At 40.8% G+C, this 24632-nt stretch overlaps 1 protein-coding gene across 2 annotated transcripts in view; it reads left to right on the forward strand.

Moving 5' to 3' along the window:
• The window catches only part of alk (ALK receptor tyrosine kinase), a 477599-nt gene that overhangs the window by 206231 nt on the left and 246736 nt on the right, over window positions 1-24632 (forward strand). The window contains exon 3 of one of the 2 annotated variants that reach the window (XM_033643119.2): window positions 4797-4961. In XM_033643119.2, the coding sequence (XP_033499010.2) occupies window positions 4797-4961 (165 nt within the window). The remainder of the gene's footprint in view (window positions 1-4796; window positions 4962-24632) is intronic. The other variant, XM_033643120.2, reaches the window with a different exon arrangement.

Genomic DNA, 24632 nt, shown 5'->3' on the forward strand with positions numbered 1-24632 from the left:
ATACTGTAGATAAGGATATTTAAGGAGATTAAGGAGATCTCTTTTAATGGAGAGAAATATTTGATAGTGCTGTGGGGAAGCTGAAAATACAGCATGTGGTATATTAGAATATTGGACAGGAATGCTTCTACTTAAACTAAGTACAGCATTTGGATGTCATGTTGCCAGAAACAACTGTTAAAGACAGTTGGCAACAAATGACTATCAACTTTTGGTATTTATAGTAATTAGATGAAAATTAGAAAAAACAATATAAAAATAATCAAGAGGTTAAGACAAGTTGTTAAAATCAGAGTCAGACTACATGCTCAGCACCACACTCAACAAAGAGAGGTGTAGGACTTACGAGGGCAGACTGCAGTAGGGCCGTAGAACTTTCTGTGTGCATTGCATGTGGCACATCTGCTGTAGGGCATTATTGACTTTAGTTGGAGTAAAGTTCTCTCTCTGGTGTAGATAGTTTTTTTCTGCCATTTAGTTTTTTTCTCCTTGCCAGTGTATTTACAGCCAAAGCTCCCTATGCTGCTCTATTAAAAGTCTGCACTGCATGTCAAACTATCAAACTCAGAGATAGCCAGTCCAAGCCATGTCTTCAGCAGACTTGTTCAAACTTGAGAAGCACTATTCTAACATTAGTTTATTAATGCAACTCAAACATGAGATCGACCGCGGCAGCCCTGCGTGACACTGGTACATGCTCTCTGTGGGCTATTAGAAATCCTTTTATCTGAAGAACAGCAGCACTGTTAACGCTGAGATAGTGCAGGCTTTGCAGTGAGAAGTGTGGTATCAGGGTTTTACAGGCTAAACTAAAAATTTGAAAACAAAACTTTTACAAACACAAGAGGTGAGTGCTCTTGCTCTAAAATCAATACGTGAAATTGCTTGTGATTTCTTAGAGACAGGCACAATATGGGAAAGTTTCCAAGACCTCAGCACAGTGTGACTGTCCAACAAATGCTGAGAAAGTAAGTTTTCCCAGTTGTGGTGCCTATATAGACTGTAGCTATAGCACCCCATACCTGAACAATATAGTGATAAAAGCTGCTGGTCTAATCTGATAAAATTGGTTTGCTAATCTTGTCAGCCTTAAATACGATGGAAGTGCCTCCCTAAACATGACTAAACATTTCATTTTTTCCTTACGATAGGTTCAGTATGTTCTTGGCAGTGCTTTGTGGACATTTTTCTACCAAGTACATTTCTAATTTATTACAGTGATTCAAATGGGTCTCACATCTCATTGTTGGCTGATACAGTGAATACAAATTGTGAATATTGTCAAAATATTGGCTAAATTATCGTGTATATATGTACTGTATCTTCAGTGTAGAACTGTAGGTATAGCCATCAGAACCCTGCTGGGTGCAGGCAGTTTTCGAATCGCACTGGGGCTTTTGGGGGAAAACCTATTTTTCGTGTGTGGGGCGTAGGAGGGTACTGCACACATGCACACACATACATAAATGCCCTCGCCTCAGTGCAAAAATATACTATCAATCCATTTTAGTTCATACAGAGAATATTTAGCCATATGCAATAAGGAAACTGAAAAAGTATTCATGGTTGCAGTGTGGCTGAGAAACAGTATAATACCAAAGCACAGTGGACAGGCAATTCTTTGTGTTACTTTGTTAAAGAGACCAGACCTAAGTTGCATCCCATAATGAACCCACAACCTTAAGTTTAGACAATATACAGTGTGTGCAGGGATAGACAGCATTGTGTTTATTAGGCACAAACTGTATTATAATTGTTATGCATAAATAAACACACACATTAACAAGTGCTTTACTATTAGCATATTATTTATTTCAGGAACCTAACTATACAGGAAAATGTATAATTATACAGGAGAAAACACCAGTGGTACCCAAAACAGTGATATTTTAGAGCTCACCCTAAATTTCTCAAATGAGGCTTTCAGGGGAGCTCATGTCTCCTTCAGGGGAGCTGAGCACCCTGTAGCTCCCCTATTTTTCAGACCCTCTGTGCAGTTGACAGGTAGACTGCCAGAATATACCTGCATTCACTTGTGAGCAGCAACTATACTGTTACAGTAATCAAAACTGTTGTAATGAATCAGCTCCATCATACTGCCTACATTTTACTGCACTGATTTTGCATTTTTATTGTTTGCAAAAGCCCACTTAGTGTGTGTTATTTATTATGTTGTCATGTAATCCATGCTGCCACATCAAGCATCCTCAACAGGTGAACCATACTGCCAAGTGAAATTAGTATTACCTCTAAATGTAACGTGACATAAATGTTCCTAACAGACATGCTTGATTTGAATTCCTAATGCCACCTGCGATCTTTAAATCCCATTTTGAATGAATCCTACAAAACACAAGAAGCACAAATGGAAGGAGGGGGTTGGGGAGGAATAGGTCAGGTTTATTGTTCTCTGCATGTATTAATACACATGGTTTCATTTATGGGCCGTAACATGATTAGTTGTAGTTACGCTGCTGTGAGGAATGTTGCATTAGCCTCACTCTGTCACCTTTGTGGTGCAGAGAATTGCTGAATTAAACCACAATATGTGTTTACTTGCACAAATTAACTGTGCTGTGCATGTTGATTGTTGATGTTACATGTACTGGTACAAACTGTATTATAATTGTTATGCATGAATAAACACACACATTAACAAGTGCTTTACTATTAACATATTATTTATGTCAGGAACCTAACTATACAGGAAAATACATCTTTATACAGGAGAAAACACCAGTGGTACCTAAAATAGTGATATTTTACTGGTGTTTTCTCCTGTATAAAAATAAATTTTCCTGTATAGTTAGGTTCCTGAAATAAATAATATGCTATATACTTATAGAGAGAAACAGATATATATAGAGAGATAGATAAGTATAGACAGAGATAGATTTATAGGTAGGTAGGTAGATACATAGACAGACAGACAGACAGACAGACACAGGTTCGTAGCTAAAGACACATCTAAATAAAAAAACATGTTTATAGAGAGATAGATAGGTATAGACATAGATAGAGATGAATAGATGATAGAGGGATAGGTAGCTAAAGAGACATTTAGAGAGAAACAGATCATTATAGAAAGATCGATAGGTAAATGTATAAAGATGGGTAGATACGTAGGTAGGTAGGTAAAGAGACATATAGAGACAAACAGATATTTATAGAGAGAGAGACATAGGTATAGACATAGATAGAGATGGATAGAGGGATAGGTAGCCAAAGACACATATAGAGAGAGAAATATATTTATAGGGAGAGAGATAGGTGGAGACATAGGAGAGAGATAGATGGATAGGGAAGTAGGTAGATAGATAAATAGATAATAGATTGATAGGTAACACACATAGAGAGATTGATAGGTATAGATGGATGGATGGATGGATGGATAACATATATACATCGCTTTTAATGATAACAATAGAGATATAGAGCCAAAGAGAGAGAGAGGGATAGGTGGATAGCTAAAGAGATAGATATAGAGATAGATAGATTTTGATAGAGATGGATGGATAGAGAGATAAAGATAGATACGGAGGTGGGGATATAGAAGGAGACATAGAAAGATATACAGAGAGATCGATAGAGATAAATATACTGTTGGGTATATACGCTGTTTATATGAAATATATCCACCACTGTTAAACCCAGCCTGGCTCCAACCACTTTACAATAAAAAAGGCAAAACTGTGGAAGAAACTGGTAGACACAGAAAGATGGCTATACAACACTCCAGTTTCTCTCCTCCAGAGCCTAGTGTGAGAAGTCATTTGAAAGTGACCAAGCCCCCTCAAACAGCGATTTACCGAGCCACAGGGATGAGCCTACATGAGGTCTGTCCACAGGGAGGGAAGGACAGATGGAGGCAAAGATAGAGATAGAGACAGAGAGAGGATGAGTGGGAGGAGAGCTGACCCTTAATTTTCTCCCTGAGCAAATTTTTAGGGAGGGTATTACAGCAGTAATACCTTAACTCCTATTACACCCAGCCCTAGCCTTGACAGCAGCAATTTTTAAATGAACACTGCATTTGTATAACTCCCTCCATTCCTCCCAGTGAAAAAGTATGCACCATATGCACTAAGAGTGATGCTGCTATTAAAGCTGTTACTCCTGCTTCTATTTGTGTGCCGACACAAAATGATGTTGTGCAACCAAAAGTATGAGGCCATTTAATCTGAAAATACAAAACATCCAACTGACAAGGTTCTTCCTCCTGAAACCTGGTGTTATCGCTACTGTCAGATCTTTTAAAGTTGCAGATGAAGCTCTATATTTAGCAGATTGTGCAACAATTTGAAAACTCTGTTTAGACTGAAGTTTTTTTTTTCTTCTTTTTTTGAAACTCTGGACTTTGAATCAGAAAAGACCAAAATTACAGCTGTGGCAACATTTTGTTTATTCAATTGAACACTGCCATCCCCCAGGCAGTATATGTAATTAAAAGTTTCATTTGCTAATCAAACTCAAGAAGATATTTTGAAATGCTTGGGCTGTATTTTATGTTTCCAATCATCTTTGCCTGGTATTATTCAAGCACTCATACAGACATTTTGCTAATGTCATCAGTTTTCTTCCCCCAATGGGTTTGGATTAATAAGAAGTAAGGTGGACTTTTAAGATTCACTATAGTTTGAGGATTGTTTAATTACTACATTATGATAGTGAAACCTGTTTGGAATTATTGATACTTAAGCCCAGGCTGTAGCCATGGATCCCCCCCCCCAATATATATTATAATTTCTGCCTTGCAAAACGCATCTCTATGTGTAAACGCCTCTTTATTTTGTCAGATCACCGGTGCCCTGGCAATAGCAGAACATGTGACCAGCACCAGGAGGGTATCCCAGAGTTCACATGGACCATAGTAGCTGCGGGGGATCTGCGAGAGGGAAGGAACGAGAGAAGTGAAAAGAAGGCAGGAAGCCCCCAGGGGTGGGAGGAAGGTAAGAACGAAGGTATCACATTCCCCCTTTGCAGGGGAATTTCATTTTTCAACAAACTTCTTTCAGTCTTCTCATACTTTGATAATCTCTGCTCATGTTGAACTTTATAATTAAACATAACCCATTGCTTTTTGAGCATTTTTGTCATGGCAAGCTGTTTTGGTGCTGTGCATTATGGGGTGCTATTCTGTTCGCTTTAAACTACCAGCTTAATTGTATCAAAGGAGACACTTAAACAGGCACTGAAACAACCTTTCTTTGAGCCAGCCTCCAATTTGAATACAAAAAAGAATGACGCATTATAGCATGTTTTCTAAAGTGCTATTGAGATATTACTTTTCATAACATTTTCTTAGGTAAAGAGCTGAATATAGTTTACTGAGCCAGTAGTCTGCAACATCTTGTATAGGCCCCCGCCTTCAAATCTCCCATATCCTCCGGCATCATTCATTTTCATACCTTGGAAGATGAGAAAACAGTTTCTGTCGTCTTATCTCCTGAGGTGATGGTGAAATGGAGGGAGACAGAGGGGTCTATTTATTTCCTTAAATGTTTTTTTTTTTCCTATCATGAGTCTGAGACCAGATGGGTGGAGTGCTGGATGAAATTGGAAAAGTGAAATATATTGACTGGTTAGAGAAAAGAGTTGGTGTGAATGGACTGGATGAATGATTGATGTCTGTCCTGTGTATCTACTTTAAGTTGTAAATGAGGTCAGAGTGTGTGTGCGTGTGTGTGTGTGTGTGTGTGTGTGTGCGTGTGTGTGTGTGTGCGCGCGCATGTGTTTGTGTGTGTTGGCTCAGCTCGGTGACTAAGGCATCACTTGCAGGTTTATATAATATAAGGTAAAAATAGAAACACTTTAACACCCAGCAGCAAATAACACAGAAGGTCCGTTGATTTGTCTTTGTCATCAAGATCAATGAAAACAAATTACTTACAGGCAGTAAATTGTGTAAATTTCTTGGTGTACAATATTTCCACTATGCCATGCCTTGTTCTGACTAGGGCTGCAGCTATTGATTCTTTTAGTAATCGAGTATTCCACCAATTATTCTGGCAATTAATTGAGTAATTGCATGAGAAATACTGCATGTTTTCATGAAATTACTTTAGCTTTATTTAAGGGCAACAGTGATATATAAAAGAGAAAATAAGAAAAGCCTCTGAAACGAGAGCAATGAGCAACAAATTTGTTTCCTTCTTTTGAAAATCTAACATTTCTATTGCTTTAATTGCTAAAACATCTGTCTGCAGTGTGCACTTTAACAGTTGTGACAGATCAAATGATGCATCTGCTGTCTGTAAACTCAGCTGCTTGTTCAGTTGAACATGGTGGAACCCTCTGCACAAAGCTGTCAAAAATACAACTCTGCGACTTCCTGAAAAAGAGTAATTATTTTATTGATATTTATTACAAGGCCTTCATAAACACCATACTTAAAGTTCCTATGACGGGCTAGTTTAGACTAATTCATTATGGTCACAGGCTGCCTTACACCTGATAACTGCAATCCAAATTAATATACCTGCTCCACTCAATTTGTGCGTTTAGGCTCCATATTCTACTGTGTGTGTGTGTCTGAGAATGATTTACAGCAGGTGTGGATGTGTGTGCGAGTGTGTGAATGAGTGTGTAAGGAGTGTGAGTGTGTTAATGTGTGTGTGTGTCTAATATAACGTGAATGAAGCTCAGCCTTTAACAAATTGACTACAGCATTTTATTTTCCTTGGGTAGCTACTATCTCCAGCAAAACTTGGCAATACACATTTTCACATTATACATTGCAAGATAATGTTAGTCGCCGCATTGATTTCTGTTATTATTCAGCCATTATAAAGCCCTAATACATGTACGTTCTTTACATGCCTCAGGAATCTCAGCTAGCAATCATTGATTAAGGTTAAGTGCAATTAAATGTGACGTTAAGATTACCTTGTTGTGTCTAGTCCGAACTTCATGCATACACTGGATGTTTTCTACTTAGATGTTGTAGTGTTGAGGACGTGCTACTGTGGTATGCTAACTCTGTTTGGCAATGCACACACTGAGCTATATTTTCTTTTCGTTCAACTTGTAATGATCCCACACTTGTGACACTTTCTGGCGTTTTCTTTGGCGTGTCTCCTTTTTTTGTCTCTTGCTGTTTTCTTGTCCCTCTTCCTCTACTGTTTTGCAATCCGTGCTTCACATCCATGTTACATCTCTGTAGGCTATCAACAACTGAAGTAACGCAAGCGCATTGTGCAACAGAAATAACCATCCATGTGAAACACAGTGCTCTGTATAGCTGTACTGGATTTAACGAAGCCTCATCTTAATAGTCTTTAGTAATGGAATTACTGAGTTACTCGAGGAATTGTTTCAACCCTAGTTCTGACAGCCCAAAATTCGGAGGGCCCAATTAGTCCAAAAAATGCCCCGTTGTACCAAAAGCCAATTTTTTGACTGCCCATTATTCCAAAAACAAATGTGTATGCACCAAAATTCAATTTGCCACACATTCACTGCAGCATTGTTGACACATGTAACGTATCTGTGGTTTGCAGAAATGAAAAATGCAAACCTTTTTTCTAGCGATTGGGTTGTTTAACCACAGTGAGTGTGTATTTAGGTAGAAACAGGACTTTGGAGCAATAGGCATTTGTTTTTGGGATAACGGGCTGTCAGAGAAATAGACATAGTCTGATGGGACATTTTTCGGACTAACAGGGTTTCAGAAGTTTGGGCCATTGGAACAACAGGTAGTCTCCATTTCCACAGCCTAATATAACCCTAACAGACAGTTTGACCCAGAGGGGAAGCTACTTTTCAGGTAAAAGTGTCCCTGCCGGGTTTTGTGTTTGATTGGTGTATGAATATTTTCACATCACCTTTTTGGTCGTGCCTTAAAAAAATAATTCTTGCTGTTTCATTACATTTCCATACATGTTTAGGATGTGGATCTATTAATTCTTTAATACGATAAGGACATATATTCTCCTAGCAACCAGGATTACTCCCCAGTTAAAAAACAAAATGATCAACAAATTCTAAAACGATTATTATTGAGTTAATCCTAAGGATGCAAAATCCTCAAGACTGGAGGGATTCAACTAAAGATATATGATTCCACACATATTAAAGAGATTATCTATGAACCAGTGTAATTTAAGGGGACATCCATAACAGTCATGGTTAAAGTCACGCATATATACGTGCAAAAGACAAAATTAAAAAAAAAAGAAAACCAAGCTGATCATGATTGAAGGCTGGCAAGGCGGAGTACAAAGGAAATATATGTGCATAATCATGTTCAAGCCCTCAGTTAGCCACAATACAGTCGGCGTGTTCTGAATAATTGAGCTGGGCGAGCTGCTGTCTCCACACATTTCACTGGCGCTAGCAATTTAAAAGGCATGGAAATAAGGGATGAATACTTAATGGCTGTGATGTGTGGAATTGCTAGAGCTGTTTTCTACAGTATCTAACTCATCAGCTGCTGTAAGATGTTCAACTTTGAAGCCTGTAAATGGACAGTATTTCTTTTATCCAGAGATACTGGTAGTTAGCTTGAAGTTGGGCAGATGCAAACTGACAAATCACTGAGGTTATCGAGATCAGCTACAAGTCCAGCCTCCATAAACATAGGCCAATCAGTAGGCATTGGCGGGATCTGTTGTTTCAGACTTGCATACCATCTTGACATTAAAAAAAAAAAAGTAAAAGCAGAGCAACTAGTGATAGAAGTCATAGCAGGTATATCAAAGTCTAACCTACAATGCAGTATTTCTGATATCCAATTAGTCCACTTTGACAAGTCTTGCTGGATTTAAATACTTATGAACCACAGAATAATGAATATAGCAAATAGGTGCCTGTCTTGCTGGAGGACACAATAACACGTGTAGCCGCAGGGGATAGGGAAAAATAAATTGACGGAGCGAAGATGTGTTGAATAAAATAATGTGGCTAATAATCTGCTTTGTAGTTGGAAGAAGTCATCTCAAGATAAATTAAATGTGTCACTCCTCTCAAACATGGGCAGAGGCATATTTTCCTTCTTTATTACTCCTGTAACATTATCCCCATCACTCACAGTTGCCATCTTTGTCAGCTCGGCTGCCTGTTCCTCTAGTACAAACTGACTTCTGGTGGCATGTGCTGTTTACTATATCGCCTCTGTACAGCATCTCTGCATTAGTTTTAGTGCTGTCAGGAGATTAAAAAAATGGAGGGATTGATTAATTATGATCTGTAATTAATTGATCTAATTAATCTCTTTTTTTTTTATCTCATCTCAAAATTGCTGAGAAAAGCCCTCAACTTGAGGTATTTTCATTTAAATTCATTACATTATTGTGGCAGATGATCAAAAGATTGATATATATTACAAAAAGTGGTTTTATAAAGACATAATTATTGTTGAAAACAATAACACACTTGAACACAGATGCAGTACACCTAGCCATTACATTCTGTTGTTTTTGAGATTAGTCCCAATAAAGAGTGCTGCAACCTTCAGTCTCGACCACCAGGGGGGTGCTTGACTGTCTCGACATGTCAGCTTCATTACAAGCATAGTTGCAGATTAACGCAACAATAGATGTAAAAACACACAGAAACAATACATCTGTGATCAGTTCCCTAATTTTAACAATTTTCTAAATTATTTTCCTCTTTTCCAATTTCTTGTTTTATTTCATGGAAGTGATCAATGTAAGTGCACTTGTCCTTTAAACTTAATAAAAAATAAAAGCTAACAAAATAAAAGACACCTGGTACATTCGTTACAGCTGTATCAGTTTATAGAACAGTTTTGAACAGTTAGAACAAGAGGCTGCACTGCAACATGCAAATCACTCCTTCTCGTGGCTGCGCTTTCCCTGTCCTTGCGGCTGCAGTTTGCGCTGTCTTCTCTTCTTCAAACTACAACAGCCATACTTCATGTAGGAACTGCTGCAGCCAATGTGCAGCCGGAGGGAGATGCTTGACAACTCAACCACCATGATCAGTTTTTAATGTTTTATCGGGCAATAACTACTCCAGACTCTGCTCTAGTGTAATTTTTGGGACAATCAGGGCAGGATTCAGGACAACTGCTTGGATTTCGGGACTGTGCGGCACAGTCCCGAAATCCAAGCAGTTGTCCTGAATCCTGAATCCTGCCCTGATTGTCCCGAAAATTACACGGAGGTTGCCGGGGAGGTCAGATACTTGCGTGCTAGGGCAGACAGGTTTTCATAGGCTCCTGAGTGAGCAGACCACCACTGCAGGGGACAGTCATCAATGCTGATGCTGGGCTCTGCTCTGTAGCGCTGCAGCTCTCCCACAACTCAAGCACAAAGAAGCCAAATCGTACGCCTACAGACGGATTTTATAAAAGGCAACTCTGTGGCATACAGAATTAACGTGATAATTTGACACCCCTTATTAGTTTATTAGAAAGAGGAGCATCTGGATTTTTGGCTGTAATGGAAATCATACTTTCTAGATTTTTAAATACCACAGTACACTGTAATAACCTTGATTCTGTCTATGCCTACTTAACAGTGCTTTCAGTTGATGCCCTTGCAGCAGAGGTGGAATGTCACTAGGTACTTGTGTATCGCTTGAGTATTTCCCCTTTATGCTCCTGTATACTTCTACTCAACTTAATCTTAAGGTCAAGGTCACAAGGTCACATTTATTTCTATAGCACATTTAAAAAGACAGAAGTCACCAAAGTGCTTTACAACGACACTGAAAATTACAATACCACATAAATAGAATGATAAATACCAAAATATAAAAACAGATACAAAATACAAAAAAAAAAAAAAAACCTGAGACAGAGCATACGTATATTGCACAGAGTCAAGTCTGGCTCACAACAGGTTCAAAAGCTAATGAGAAAAGGTGAGTTTTTAACAGTGATTTAAATCTTCCCAGGGATTCTGCATGTCTAACATGCAGTGGCAAGCTATTCCAGAGCTTGGGAGCAGCCACTGAAAATGCTCGGTTGCCTTTAGTTTTAAGCCTTGATCTGGGCACTTTTCTTAGAAGAAAATATTGTGTTTTCTACTCCACATTTATGCATCACTAGTCATACAACAGTAATATAAATGAACCTGAGGTACTTTAGGTACTTAAAAGGTTTTCTCTACAACATTAAGAACATTAGCAGCAAACCACTATTTGCGATGGAAAGATAAAGTGGAGAACTGGTGTCCTGAGCACAGAATAAATGTTGTAAATGTGTGTTGTAACCTGAGCTTCTCCGTGGTTTGTTGTTGTAAGCTGGTCCGGTCCCGCATGCATGTTAGAGCATATGTGTGTGCCACTAGCAAGCTGCTTTGTATACGCTCATACGGTGGTTACCACTGATATTGGGATGGCATTTTCGATGAAGGGCAGCACCCACCCTCCAGTTCTTCCCCTGGTTAGCACCATTAGCTCTGTCAGCACTGTTGCCATTGTTTAGCGCTGTGTATGGAGTCAGCAACCTTAGCTGCTAGCAGCCAGCTCAGCCACCTTCATGTCGAGAACTGTGTCTAGACAACTTAATGTACTCTGAATTTTGCATTGAGCATTGAAGCTAATACTTTGTATTTTTTCAAGAATATGATCTTGAATAAAGATTTTTCACTTGTAACAAAGTCTTTGTCCAGTACAGTATTGCTGATTTTTACCTAAGTAAAAGATCTGAAAACGTCCTCCATCACTGGTAGGCCTATAGGGATACCCACCAATGGATAATTAATGCCCTTTATAGTGTAAAGAATAAAACATGGCATTACCACAGCTGGAACAAAGGCTTCATTCCCACTGGCTTTTCTTTATTCTGTAGATCCCATTACACGTTGGCTGTGATTAAATGACCTATTTTTTGTCTTTTTTGTGATAAATGTATGAAATGAAATGTGGCTTCAGTGCAATCATTGTCAGTCATTATCATGATGTCCCCGGCCTCCTCCCCTCAGGCTGATACGTGGGGGCGGTTAGTCACATTAGTGCTCTGGGTAAAGTAAGTAATGAGAGCAGCATGAGGCAACGGTGCCCTTGGCAAGGCACTTAGCATAAAAGACAATGCTTAACATTTGGATGAAGAAAAATCAGAGCAGTAATCACGGATCGGTTTGACACATTAGCTCCCTATATTGTGAGAGTGTTTTTCTATCGTGACTGGCTAACAGGTGGTGACACACAGCAGCAACTGCAGAGGGAGGTAAAGCTCGAGGAATACACATCTACTCAATCAAAACATGCAATAACTATCTCAAATGCTTCTTCTGTGACACTAATCGAGTTGATTGAAAGTGAGTCACCTCTGTCGAGTACAGTCTAGAGAGATTTAGAATCAGGACACTGTGGAAGAGGCGAAACAAAGACAGAAAATGATGTGAATGTATTTGGCTTCTCCTGTGTCCTCTCTGCACAGAGCGGGTCATCTCAATTCCATGTCTGCCCCCAATGTCTCCTGCCAAAAGAAAGTGTGAATATGATTACACATTGATTTCTCGCTCTCACACACAGAATAGAGAAGCATAGAGAGTTGGAGCTTGGAGCTGACTGGCAGGAATAGATATCCAGTAGAACGCTGTTTGCTGGAGCCGTTGATTTGTTTGTTTGTAATGGAGTGGCCCCAGGGCTGTCTGTCATCTGCCAACTCAGGGAGTCATCTGGATTTTCTTAGCGGGGCTGAACATTATGGCATTCAGGATAAAAAAAGCAAAATGTAGAGGGAGCTTGGGCTTACAGAAGCTAATGTTCTTATCCTACAGTGGTTTTAATGTTAAGGCAAACACTGGCGGGGTAGATTTCATTCTTTGCATTAGAACAGTAGCTTTACCAATTGTTGTAGGCTTTGAAGGTGCCACATAGGTATCATTAACGAACATCTGAAATACTATCAGCAGACTCTGTTTTTTTTTTTTGTTCCTCTGTGTGTGTGTGTGTGTGTGTGTGTGTCCCCCTTTGTGATCATTCTGTGTCACCTCATTGAATTCAGAGGTTTTTGATGGTTCTTGAACGCAGCACAGATGGAAGCTTCAGTCGTTTTTTTTTTTGTTTGTTTGTTTGTTTTGAGTCCAGGGGTGGAGAATTCATTAGTCAATCAGTTTGTTATTGGATTGATCAGAGCTGATCAGATCAGATCAATGGATTAGTGGGGCAGCTGCTACAGAGTAAAGTGAAAGCAAACTTTTAGACCCATTGCAGGGTGTGCAGTTTTCATACACAGCTGCTTTTATTTAAAGTAGGTTGGAAAAATGACAACTCTAAAGGTGTGTTCACACCGGACCTATTTTTTTTTTCGCTAGCGACAAGTTTACATACAAAGTCAATGCAAACGGGCAATTGAGCGTATATTCGCCCAGGAGAAAAATCGCCCGGGCTCCGAGCAACAGCGACAGAGCGATTTTTCGCTTGTCGCTTGAGATGAGAAATCTCATCTGGAGCGGTATTTCGCTGGGTCCTGTCGCTTGCAGCTCAATGCTGATTGGCTGCAGTAACCCCGGAATCCCGGGGGTTCTTGACTGTCATGACATGTCAGCTTCATTAAAAGTATAGCTGCAAATTAAAAGCAACAATAGATGTAAAAACACACATAGACAATACATCTGTGATCAGTTCCCTAATTTAATTTTAACATTTTTTTCAATCTTCTCCAATTTCTCGTTTTATTTTATGGAAGTGATCAATGTAAGTGCACTTGTCCTAGAGCCGCCACAACGGTTTTTATAATGCAAATAACTCTGAGATAAAACCTACAAGCTTCTCTTCCTATGACTTTGTATGTGTTTTGTATGTTTTCTGAAGCCTTTGGGCCCTATTTAGAGGGCCCTATTTAGATGGCCTAAAGCGGACGGCGGAGGGCGCATAATCCATGTCGCAAGTGTCATTGCTATTTAGATGCAGGCGCAGTTGTCATTTTCACGCCCTGCGCCCTCGTCGTCTAACTAGTAAATGAACTTGCGCTTCTCTGGGTGTGTTGGTCTAAAAATGAGGAGTGGTCAGGCGCAGTCATGGCACTTTGCTAGTTAGATGACGTAAAAAGCAAATGTGCCAGTGACCAACAAAAACCTGGTCTAAAGTCAACGGCGCAGTATTTCGCTGTTAAACAAGTTAGTAATATGCATCTCTAGGCGGGTGCACAACGCGCGTGCACTCTGCTCAGACACACATGGAGCAGCCACACATATGCAAAAGATAACAAATAAAAATATGATTACAATGTGAAAGGTTAGTATTGTGCACATTAAAATATTTATCAGAAACACGTCTTAATGGTCAGTCATTAATCAGAATGATCTAATCGCTATAATAATGATCATCATAATCTGGGAGGTCCAAGCTTGCAGTGTCCGAATATACGAAAACTAAAAAAAAATTTGAGAGTTGGTGCAGTATTGTTCGCCAGATGGCAACAGTTAAAATGAGGAGGCAACAGGGTCCCTCTGGTCACCCACAATGTTGTTTGCCTTCGTCATCATTCTCTATGCATTCCATATACTTGGCAAAGTAATCCCTTACAGTTTACCGACGATTGTTACCATTGTTGTTTTCTGACTTTTCTGTCTTTTCCTGTGCCTCAGTAGCATTGCCAAATGTGCAGATGAAGCAGAGGGATAAAACCCTTTCAACAAAACCACAATAAAACAGAGTTTTTTTTTGTAGTGGACAGCAAATTCTTTAAAATGTCCATTCTTTGTTTTGCGTAAGTGCTCATGAGGTCAGTCAACAGGTCCCATTTAGGCTAATGGTCGAGCACAATGCCAAGGTACTTACAGTCTTTGACAGATCGTATTGGCTCCCCAAAGAGGTTTTAGAGGAGGTTTGACTTCTCACAGCAGTTAAGGAAGAAGTCAAGAACTGGTCTACCTGTGACTTTCAAGACAAAATAAACAGAAAAATGTTTTTTTCTCTCTATTGTTTGCATTTTTACAAGTACAGATTAGCACCTACTATGTGTATGTGCAATAAAATGTAGGGCTGTAGTCTCTTGATGAACTGGTTGATTATTTGGTTGATATGCTCTCGTCCGAGCAAATTCTCATTGGTCGAATAATCCCCGTGTTACTTTCATAAGGAGAAAAATGCTACATCAATCGCTTTACAGGATTAATCCATTATTTCCTGTGACGGGAGGGACAGGCTAAGTTACCTGTGAAAATGGGGGTGTTTTCAAAACACCCCCTTTGTTTACACAATGTTGAATTTGCCAACCATGCTCAGCGTCGCGGTGACGCAGACCTCCTGTCAGTTTCTGTATACTGACACCATTTCCCTCAGTGAAAACGAAGCTTGTATTTACTTGTATTTCACAGAAAAGAAACAATAAATTGTGAAGACAGCAGTGTTTCCCATTAATTAACGAAACTCTGGCGGTCCGCCATAGTTTAATTTGACCCGCCATAGTTTCTAAATAAAAGATTTAGGCTGCCGAAAGTATTGACTTCTCATGATATAAATAATATCTCGAACGCCGTAGCGTTTTGTGCCGATGTGCTCAGGCTGTCAGATCCAGCGCTCGACAGTGGAGCGTTTCACTCCACTAAAAATAAGTGTGTGCGAACTGTAAAAAAGCAGCCGAAGCAGCCTATATTTTTGTCAATAAAAAAATATGATAATCTAACCGCAAATGTTGGAGGAACTCCAGCCGCCTTCCCTCTTCCCTCTTCCCCGTGTGACACGGTTATGGGCGGTTTTCCAAGCCACTGTCGGCACAATGAATCTAAGTCCCACTGTCGGCTGGGTGGAAATAAGTCAAAGGACTCTAGTTTCCCGGCGCAGCGCAGGGTGGCGAACCCCGCGCAGAGCTAGTTTTGAGCAGCGCAACCTGAGGTGCGCTCAGTTTGGTAGTTTGGCAGTCTGAGGTGCGCTGAGATGGGTGTGGTGGCGCAGCAGGGGGAGGTGTCGACAGATGCAGCTTGGCGCAGTGACAGTTTTGTGCCAAAAGGCTTCGCCGAAGGTGCGCAAAAAGCTCGCCAGCTGAAACCAGGTCTACTGTCAGCGCAGGGGGAGCGCAGCCGGTGTAAGCCGAAGTTTGGCTGACCGGTGGACAGTGCGCACACGTCACCAAAACCTCACAGGCAGGTTTCCAGAATATCAGGCACATTAAAAATGCAATAAATACCCAAAACCACTATTCAATGCAACTATCTGCAATCAGCACATAAATGTATCTCTATATCGACTGTCCCGTCACATCTGATGTCAGATCAAAGGGGATTGGCACTGTTTGGCACGCGTAATGGAAACCCAACGTGATTTGATTAAACAGCTGCAAACTAATGAGTTCACATCCCTCTCAGCCAACCACAAACAGCCACAGCATCAGATAGGGAGTATATATTCAGCATCTGCCATCTTAGAAAAGTCAAAAGAAAAGAAACAGAGTGAGACTGCAAGACAGAAAGAGAGAGCGTGCGCACAAGAGAAACGCATCATTGATTTACAATTGTGGTGACCTCCTCCCAGGCTACCTTTGCATCATCAGCCCGTGGAGGTCTGCTCGCAGTTCCGTATATTCGGACACTGTGAGCTTGGACCTCCCGGACCAAAACATCAGTTTCCTCCTGGGAGAAGTTTGGCCGTCTGACGCTGCTGCTCTCTTCTGCCATGGCGAATTGAGTAAACTCTCATTACGCCTTCGTGCGGCACATTTAAGGGCGAGGAGAGGGGCTCATTTGATTGGTGTGATGTGTGTAAAACCCACTCCACGCCTTCTCTCCTCCCTCTTTCCAACTTGCGCAGGTAGGAGGGACGGAGGTGGGACACCTGCGCCAGCGAGCACGGTGTGCCAAACTTGCAAAATCTGCCTGGCCACACCCAGTTGGCGAAGCGCAGGTGCGCTGCGCCCCCGCCACGCCCGGTTTGCGAAACTAGAGGCCAAAGTGTGGAGAAGGGGGACCGGGAAAAGCGGCGGACCTCCGGGGAAGCCTGCTCCGTTCTCCCCACAGTTAGGGACCATTCGCCAAACTTGATGATTTTACCTTTCTGTACATTTTGTATACAAATCCCCCCCCCCCCAATAGTTTCCCAAAATCCTGTGGGAAACACTGAGACAGTAAAGCCTTCACTAAAATAGCATTATAAGTCTTGTGTGTGATTGTGATTTATCCTTCAGGGATTTATACTTCGGGATTTATCCAGGCTTCATATGAACAGAGGAAATCTCCGCTCATCGCTATGCTAATTTATATGATGTAAAATGCCAATGGCTGGCGCTAATAACGTTAGCATGTCAGTGTTATCGATGTACCATTTCATTTTTATAATTTTGCATGTGTTACTTACCATACCCTTAAGCTTAGCAGCTAGGGTGGTATTGAGTACTGAATCCCTTTTGCAGCCTTCAGTTGCTAAATTTGGTGAAAATAGATAAGATAGATAGATCTTTCAATGGTTGACAAAGCCTACACACAGGCATACAAAAACCTCCACACACAGGAAAGGTAGAATTGACTGTGTGCAGCTGGCTGGCACAACGTCTTTTTGGCTATCTTTGCTAGCACGACTTGCTGCTGATTCCTCACCAGTTCACTTTTCAACCAACTGTGAAGTGGCACCATTGTTTTTGGCTCAGTCACGACATATCTGCTCTTTGGAAAGAAAGAGCAAGCAGCAACATGGAGCAAATGAAGGCTGCAGCTGGTGGGCACTTTAGCATAGCTGCACACAAACTTTAAAGTGCCTTTTGCAGTGCTTCAGTGAGGCCTTCTGGGAACACCCTCCTGAGCCCTTTCATAAAGGCCTGGGTTGACTCTGTCCTTGCACAGTCCAGAAGATATAAATTGGTAAAGAACACTGCAGGTGATCTGTATTTAATAGAAGCTCCACAAAAAGCTCCTCAAAGTTTCTGAGCCAAAAGAAAACTTGTGACTACTGCTTTCACCCCTACACAATGAAATTACATCTGGGCAGATCAATGGTCCACTTGCCACGCAGACATCGAAAGCCATCCAGTGCCTTTTTTCTGCACCCAGAACCCTTCTTATCTGAGCAAATAATTATGAACCATTACTTCGGATGAGAGGCAATTTGTTCTACTTATCTGTTTTGGACCTGGAACATAATAGCCCTGGCATTTGAAGCAAGACTGTGCTTTGAGATTGGCTTCTTCATCCGCAAACCTGACCTGTTAAGCATGGCAAAAAACAGGACACAGGATAAAGTGGCTACCTCCCTGGCAACATACTTGGCCTGTCGGACCTGTGTTTGTCTGGGACTAAAATAAGAACAGCGAGGCATTAAGAATTGAGGAGTTGTCTTACAAGTAGGAAACAAATCTTGGCTAACCCAGACCACAGATTGAAACAATGTAGGGAGCACTGTTTGTTAGTCGGTGAAACTTTTGACCCATGACCTTTTGTCCATAACAAGCCAATGTTTCCGAAGACACATCCTCCCTTCTGAAGGGCAAAGACATGCAGGGCATGGTTTTCAGTGTTTTGTGCAATGTTCTGTACAATAAAATATGTGGAGAGGCAGGAAGATGCTTAAAATGTGGTCTGACTCTTAATGCACAATATTTGATAATCAGGTCCATATGGAGATGGAAGAACGGCCGAAGTACTTGTAAAAAGTGCATTGATATAACTTACACACACTCTGCTCACTGCTGCATTAATATAGTAATTTAATGAAAACCTAAGGTAGCAATTCCAGCTCCAACAACTTCAAACACAACTTTGTAGGATACCAGGGATTGCAAAGACATTAGATCTTATTGCACAATCAGAAGAAAGTCAAGCTATTTGCTAGAATATTGTAAAAAAGTGAAGGCTAACCGCAAACAGGAGGGAGCTAAATGTTTGTGATTTCACATCAGAGAAAATGGCAACTCATCCCACCTCTTTATCTCTACCTTTTCCCCCCCATCTCATTCAGTTCTGCTATGATTTCTGTGCTGTTTGGTGAAGAAAAATGTTTTTATTAAAACCGAGTCAGGAATAGATATCTCTTGCATCGTTGATATGTTCAGGCTTATGCTCTGTAGTCTCTCCATATATCCCCGCCACAACAGTTCCAAATCCCCCCTTGTCTCTTCTCATAACCAGGACATGCTATTAAAAGTGCTGCTCATACCCGGGGAACCAAAGGTGCTCTGAATAATGTCACTGAAGAATGTACCTACAGATATAAACACTTTAAGTTAAATGTATAATGAGGCCACTTACTTATTTCCATAGGGACAGTTTGTTGCCTTTGCCACCAGTTCACTGTGCACCCTGTGCTGTGCGTGCACATTATCAGTTAGTCATTATAAGGAGATTAGGAGGAGATAATGGACACTAACGTACAGCGCACTGTAACTGTTTGATGCAAAGAAGGCCAGAACACCTTTTCCAGATTAAGGGTTAATGAGAGGAATGCACTTTACATTTGAAAGCCTCTTCTTCGGAGTATACCCTTAGGGAAATGCGGTTACTACAGAGGAAGCTATTCTGAGAGAGGTGATGCTCCGATTAGCATGGTAACAAGAGAACATCTCAGCTCGTGTTGAAGGTTAAGGGCCAGGTAACTAGACGGATCACTGCATTAAAACTGAATCGTGTATGGAGTAAAAGCACTGACCTCTGTGGGTGAAAATGTTCAGGTCAGTTGCACCTCTGACCAACTTGACAGTTGTTGAGGTGCGGTCGGCCATATAGGACTCTATGAAATCTGTTCTAATTATTCTAGATTTGTTTTTTGTTTTTTTTTAATGTGACACACATTTTGTCATCACAAAGAGCGTCTAAACACGGTGGATTCAGTGAATGTAAGGTTTTGGTGGTATCACAGTGTTATGGTATATCGATGTATTTAGAAATCCCATTGGGGGTAACGCCGCAGACCATACCCTCATATATCATATACCGTGGTAAAATATTAGGAAGATATGAAGGTATTAAAATTTGATACTGCCCAAGCCTCTAATATAACGCAACATTGCTCTATTTTTTTGTCAAAGAAAGTCCTTCAGTGCAGTTACAAAACAAAACACTCCATCCTTTTGTAAAATAAAGTGCTTCACATCTGAGCTTCATATTGTTTTGCTCTAGATTTAGCTGTTAGGTCAAATTTCTGTTTCTTTAAATTTAAAAGGGTCACAGGTAACGTTACTGTAAATTAAATCTAATGAAGCTTTCTTTCACGTATTTACACTGTGTTCTCACCTAATTTTATAAAGCAGATGTAGTCATATGTGTATCGTGGGCTGTTTAAATGCATTTAAAGGTCAGCATACAAGGAACTCCAACTTTATTGGCAGCTGGTTGGACCACAGAGATGCAAGTGCCGGCTAGCTTGATGCAGAAACATCAGTCGCTGTCTCGGGACCACCTGAGAAGCAAAGGAGGATAGGATTTGATCAAGCTTGGCTGACCTAGAAAAAGACTGCAGTCTAGCTCACCATCGCTGGCATCACCTTGGTCAAACCAGCCAACGCTAACATTGTAGACAGTGCAGGCAGAGCAAAGTCTTGGCAGATGAGCCCGATCAGCTGGCTGATTGTATTTACTGCCCAACGTAACTTACTGGCCCCAGTATGTGTGGAGGAGCTGAGCCCTGCTGCTGGTGAAAAACCAATACAGGGAGCAGAGGACAGAGAAACAGTGTAAGCCAAAGTATTGTGACATTTTTTTTTATGTTCATTCAGCTTCGGTGCTGTGAAAAAGCGCTTTTAAGGGTAGGAAAATTTTTACAAATTGATTGCAGCTCATTCCATTTTATTGTCAAGTTCCTCAATTTGTCCGTGTTCTATGCATTGTGGAATTCATAGGGCGCTATATCTATCTGTGTTGTAACATTACACAATAGGATGTTATGAAGACTCATACTGTACTGAACAGTGTGGAGACAGAGCATGCTGCATGTTACTTTAAAAACTCTGCCCACATTGTTTGATTAGAGATTTGAATTCAGCTCATGATCTTTGTTGCACATCACCCCCTCATACACATGCTCTCCACCTACTTCAGGTCAATATAATCATTCAGCAGTATAGACGAGCCAGCGGACAACTAGTAGAGCAACAAGTGAAAGACAGCATGTGAAATGCACCTTGTTCACACATACCAAGAGGAATGGCAAGCTCTATGTCTGAAGTTGGACCCCCAGGGCTCCCACCAGCCCTTTCACTTTCAACCTTCATTTCTCAGAAACACCAGCTCACTTGATAACTCAGTGCTAATGAGTTGATATAGATTAACCAAGGCTGCTTTTCTCTTTAAATCAATGATGAAACCTTGAGGGCTTTTCAGAGCCTAGAGGTTACTGCACCATGGAGACCCAAGAGGTGTTGAAAGACCAGTTTTTAATGCACCCTCTAACCTTGAAGCCCTGGTCCCAATTGGCTTGCTGCATTCCCTCCGTCTTTGTTGTCAAGTATCTCGTCAGAGGACCAAGACGATTGTCAATAATCCAGCGAATGGCCCGTGTTCGACCCTGCTTCTTTAATGAACTGCCCTGCACTATAAAAGCAAGGTGAGCAGAGTGCGCCGGCACTACACTCGTCTCCTCACTTTTTACATGCTGTATTGTCTCAGTAATATATTACTACCCTGATTGTCTGATGTTGCAACGTAATTACCCTCTATAACATCACAATTACTTCATCACTTCTTCATGGCTTTGAGGAGACAACAAGACATTTGTGTCTGCCTCATAAGAAGCTGTTTTTTTTTTTAGAAGTGTAGTTTTGTGGAGTTGCAGGCTAAATGTTACTGCTGGAAAAAAGCAAAAGAAAGTACAGTTTTTACTCACCAGGCTGCTTAGCTGTTCTGATATTTGGTTGTGCACACTTAGTCATTATATCCACAATGCTGATGATTATTGATCAAAAATCAAATTGTGTGAATATTTTGTGATAGCACCAATAGTCAACCCTACAATATTCTTGTTAAAAAAAAGAATTGTGATATTTGATTTCTTCATATCACCCAGCCCTACTTTCATGTGTCCTTTGGTGGCCTCCGTAAATTGATCAGCTCTCAACTCCAACAGCAGCTGACACTATTCTGGGCAGGGTTTCTCCAGGGATAATAATTACCTGTGTACGCTGCGGAGACACTGTCATTCTCTATTGTCTCACTCTCACTCATGTTTAATGAACTACAGTTAAAAGACAAATAAAACAGAAGGAAGCAATTAGAAGTACAGCATACCTTTCATAGTCGAGAAAAAAACCCTCATTATCTCATTGTTCATTCTGATGTAATTAGGATACTGTAGACTGTCCAATTAGTATTCCTTTGCTGCGTTGTTGACATCTCTCCCAAAGCGTGGCTGTAGTGTGTACGTATGTAGAATATGTATGTATGTGTGTGTTGTTTTGTAACTGAGCCCACCTCCTGTGGTTCTGCTTGTTATAAATACCTTAAGGGGGAAAGAACATAGAATTATCCAGCCAATCTGTCTTTGCCGCCCCATGTGATATGCATTATTAAGTCACAATAAAACGACTGCTTTGTCAGAAAAGCTGGCGCATGGTGGCAGATATCTTGATTTCTCAAGCATTACAGAACACTTGAACAGACGGTAGCATGTTGAATGGGTACTACAGAACTTCTCATTTCTGTGCCAAGCACCTTAAAATTAACCCCGTCAGTCAATGACTCCTGCATTTATTTGCCATAAGGCCACAGAAATGCATTTCTTATTGGATATTTGGTGAACCTATTCTGACTGCCAGACGCCTCTCACTTAGTCTCAAGTGGATCATTGATCCTTAAAGGTCAGATCGATTGGTTTCTTGAGGGCCAGTGTCCTCCATACTCAATCCTTTACTTGTATCCCACCAGCTGCCAAGGTATCTGTCCTTACTCAATCAATCAGCATATTGATCCTGACCTGAACATGAGGGCAAAGGGATGTGTGTGTGTAATGTTGAAGTAAGTGGGCTCAGACCCTCATCCATCCACGGAATTACCTGGGCTTGGCTAAATTGTGCACTGGAGCTCAACCCATTTGTACAATTGAAGTAAACTGAAGCCAACAGCCGTTCAGAGGACTGAATTCCTGGAGGTCAAGGGGTGAAATGATGTTGGGTGGAGCGGCGGGGTGTTTTTGGGTCTTCACAGAATTTCTCTTTAGTGCTCCACCTGCGCTGCAGCTGTTACTTTTGATTAATTAGACTCTTTTGATGGTGTCTCTCTGAAGGCTCCCCAATCAGTGAGAGAGCATGCACAGGATCACACACACAGCACGCATGCATTTACACACACACACACACACACACACACACACACACACCCTAAGATGTTATGTGTGGCAGCCAGGACTCCCCGTGGCTGTGATCAGACACTTTTCTGCTTTCACTGGGGACCTACTGAGGTGAGTGGAGGGTCTGATTCATCCTCCATCTTGGACAGGGTTCTACCTTTGCTCGTGTTCCCCTGCTGGTCTTTGAAGCGTCTTACATCAGAGACCCTCATGTGTGTCTGAGCTTGCAGTTCTTGCACTTTGCACACTTTTTCCTCCCTCAGTTTTTCACATCAGGCATTCGAAGGAAAGATTAAGGCACATAAACCCAGTGACAAATGTTACCCCTTACCCTAGCCCATTCTTCCCTGGTGTAGTATCATTCTTACAGCAAAGCTGTTGAAGTGCCATCACTCTTTGATAAATGAAACCCAGATAAAGATATAGCTCTACATTTTTAAACCTCTCACCTCTTTTGAAGGTTTATTTTGCACTATAGATCTACAGCATTACATGGAGTCCTTCCAGTGAAAACTAAACGGGAACATCTGTGCTTTTTAGTGTGTGTGTGTGTGTGTGTGTGTGTGTTGCAGTTAGAAAGCTACGCACACTAAATGCATGATAAGAAATGTGGGTGGAGGATAACAAGCTGGTGTGTTCAAACACCATTGTTTCATAACATCCAACAAAATGCAAACTTAATATTTGACACAGTGATTTTGAAGATGAACATTATGGTGGATTTTCAAGCTGTATGGTAGTGTGGTTTGGGACTGTTTTGAAAACACACAGCTTCCCTTCTGGCCTTCTCGGTACATAAAGCAGTGTAATAACAACACTGATAAGAGATGCAGAGGCAGGAAGATAACAGCACCAAAAACACCACAGACAAATGTCACAAGAAGGAAGAGTAGATTTCATATGTGATTCAGCTTGTGAAGAAAGTGAGATGAAATGCGAATAGTGGAGGAATGGAAAATGATTTTGACTGCGCTAATGTTGAGGGTTTATCATATATAGCAGGCATTCCAGATGGGGAGAAGAAATATGTTAGTGAAGTGGCCAAAACGAGTGAATGAATTAAGTACCATTAGCATATCAGCATTAATGACGCAGCATCAGCATGACAGAAAGTACTTTAAATTAAAATCAGTTGTCAAGGAGACACATCTCTCTCAATATTTAGAAAATGTGCATTCATCCCCCACAGTAAAAACATGAAAGTAGCAGAGGACTTTTATTTTGAAGAAATTAAAGATAAATTAAAGACCCTTTGCTTCAGGTCCTCCTCTGTCTCTCCCCTTTCATATGTGTTTCTGTCTCTTACTAAAGCATGAAAAATGCCTAAACATATATTAACATAGAAGAGGCACAAATTGAAGCATAAAAATTTACCAGAATACAGGAAATTAAGTGTTTGATGCTCAAAGTTTCCTGTAGCAGGACCCCCACATGACAGTAGACATGAATATGTGCATCAAATTCAAAGGCAGTCCATACAATAGTTTTATTCTTAACCTCATGGTGGCGCTAGA

The sequence above is a fragment of the Epinephelus lanceolatus genome, chromosome 15 (genome assembly GCF_041903045.1).
Source record: "Epinephelus lanceolatus isolate andai-2023 chromosome 15, ASM4190304v1, whole genome shotgun sequence".
Classification (NCBI taxonomy): Eukaryota; Metazoa; Chordata; class Actinopteri; order Perciformes; family Serranidae; genus Epinephelus; species Epinephelus lanceolatus.